Source organism: Triticum dicoccoides, chromosome 7B (assembly GCF_002162155.2).
Source record: "Triticum dicoccoides isolate Atlit2015 ecotype Zavitan chromosome 7B, WEW_v2.0, whole genome shotgun sequence".
NCBI lineage: Eukaryota > Viridiplantae > Streptophyta > Magnoliopsida > Poales > Poaceae > Triticum > Triticum dicoccoides.
This window is the reverse complement of record NC_041393.1, coordinates 166,401,443-166,403,574: the sequence shown is the minus strand read 5'-3', so window position 1 is coordinate 166,403,574 and position 2,132 is coordinate 166,401,443. Positions and strand designations below refer to the sequence as shown.

Below are 2,132 nucleotides of genomic sequence, written 5' to 3'. Positions count from 1 at the left end.
GAAGCAATGCACACTTGAAGAGTATAATCATGGAGATCTCCCCCTATATCTTGTAATTCATACATGCATTTGATATATAATATGAAGAATTTGAAATGCATGATGAAATATGGTGACTGATGTAATTCAGCATGCATGCATTAACATTAAAGAGGAATAAGCATGCAGAAGAACACATCAAAAGTATCAGGTCACCATAGAGTTTAAGATTACAACTCGATCCAGCAAAGTCATCAGAAGAATGAGAGTTGTAACTTTGCAAAAAAAATGCCCATATAAGATAGACCCGCTTGAAGACTAACTCAAATTTAAGAGCAAGGACGTGCTTCAGTAATATCACATTCTGCAATCGAGCAAATTTAAGAGCAAGGACGTGCTATTCTGTTGTTCGTAGTCCATTCCACCTTTATCTATCTAGGTTATCCTTATTTCTTAAAAAAGCAGAATGTGATGATCGATCCCTCTATTATGGGATTTATGTTTATACCAAAGCCTCTACTTTAGATATTTACACTGATGAAGGAAAGCCTTGTTAAAGACTACGACTTTGGACTTCCTTTTTCGTACTCTTCTTTCATCCTCCTTACCAGAATGCTTTTCCTGGTTCAGAAGAATAAAATACTTAAATTTTGGCTTACATATGGAAAATGCATTCATCTTGAAGCTACCAATGCACATCAAGTGAAATCATTGTCAATTAATTGTTAGATTCCCCATATCACCCATAGCCACCCAAATCTTTTTTTTGCATCAAACTCTGCTGCCCTATCACTCCTCGATAAGTGTACTTACTTAGGTTGTGCACTTGGCTGAGCAAGATCTTCCCCTTTGGCATGAGAACCGCCTACCTACACTAACATAACTAATACAGATGGAGGAAGTTAGTGGTTCTCCTATGCCAACATGAACACAAACGAAATCGTCGAATTTCGTATAGAAAGAAAAGGAACCACTTCTATTCTCTTTTCTTAAGTATAAGAGGGATAAGTACTTATTCCTGGCCGGCGGTATCATTGCTGCTCCCTGCCTAGTGCGGATCATTGTGCAATGCTTATGTGAAATCTCAATCCAAAATTCGTTTCATTGGAAAAACCAACGCTGGCGTCAAGATCAGTCTCCTTTCTTTTCAAAAGTGAGCGAGCAGAGCTGAAAAAGATGGAGTTACCTGGAGATGAGATTTCTTTCTACAGATATGAAGGATAGAAATATGCTATTTGCTGCTATTCCATCTATTTGTGCATCAAGTCCGAAGAAGATCTCAATCTATAATGAAGAAATCATAGTAGCTCGTTGTTTTATAGGATTTCTCATATTCAGTCGGAAGAGTTTAGGTAAGACTTTCAAAGAAACTCTCGATGGGAGAATCAAGTCTATTCAGGAAGAATTGCTGCAATTCTTCAATCCTAACGAAGTAATTCCGGAGGAATCCAATGAACAACAACGATTACTTAGGATCAGCTTGCGAATTTGCAGCATCGTAGTAGAATCATTACCAATGGCATGTTGTGCGCCTAAGTGCGAAAAGACAGTGCAAGCTTTGTTATGCCGAAACCTAAATGTAAAGTTAGCAACACTTCTAAATGTCACTTCTTCCCGCCGCATCCGTCTTCAGGACGATATAGTCACATGTTTTCACTTTTCAGTGAGTGAAAGATTTGTATCCGGGTCTATGTTCAAAGCTTCTACCATAGACCTAATTCGAGAAGGCTTGATAGTCCTAAGAAAGGTGAGGGTGGGGGGTCCTATTTAGGAAGAATAAGAAGAATCTCATTCATGTGTTCATGCTAACAAAAGAGCGGATCCAATACACATAAGACTTTTTTCAGGAAATTCCTAATGTAAATAATGAATTTTGGATGTCATGCCCCACAAGTTAGTTGCCCAAGCGCTCCCTAGGAGGGCAGTCTACCACAAGATAGAGTTTGATCCTGGAGCCAAAGCCCCAACCCCTCCATTTTAGGTTTTTCTCAGGAAAGAATTTCAGGAAGTCATATTGGCCAGATAAGCCTTTGATGGCTCCATATTGATTTTTCCCCAGTTTTCTTTCAGAAGAAGCGTCCTCGAGGATAAATCAATAGAATATCATCAACATACAACAACAGAATAGCAGGTCCACGAGGATAAACTGATAC

The 2,132-nt window shown here is 38.8% G+C and overlaps 1 protein-coding gene across 1 annotated transcript; it reads left to right on the top strand.

The window, feature by feature from the left end:
* Positions 1 to 1,171: 1,171 nt before the first annotated feature.
* Positions 1,172 to 1,750, top strand: LOC119336354 (ATP synthase protein MI25-like). The gene has a single exon (XM_037608358.1). The coding sequence runs from the start codon at positions 1,172 to 1,174 to the stop codon at positions 1,748 to 1,750; it is 579 nt and encodes a 192-aa protein (XP_037464255.1).
* The last annotated feature ends 382 nt before the right edge of the window (positions 1,751 to 2,132 follow it).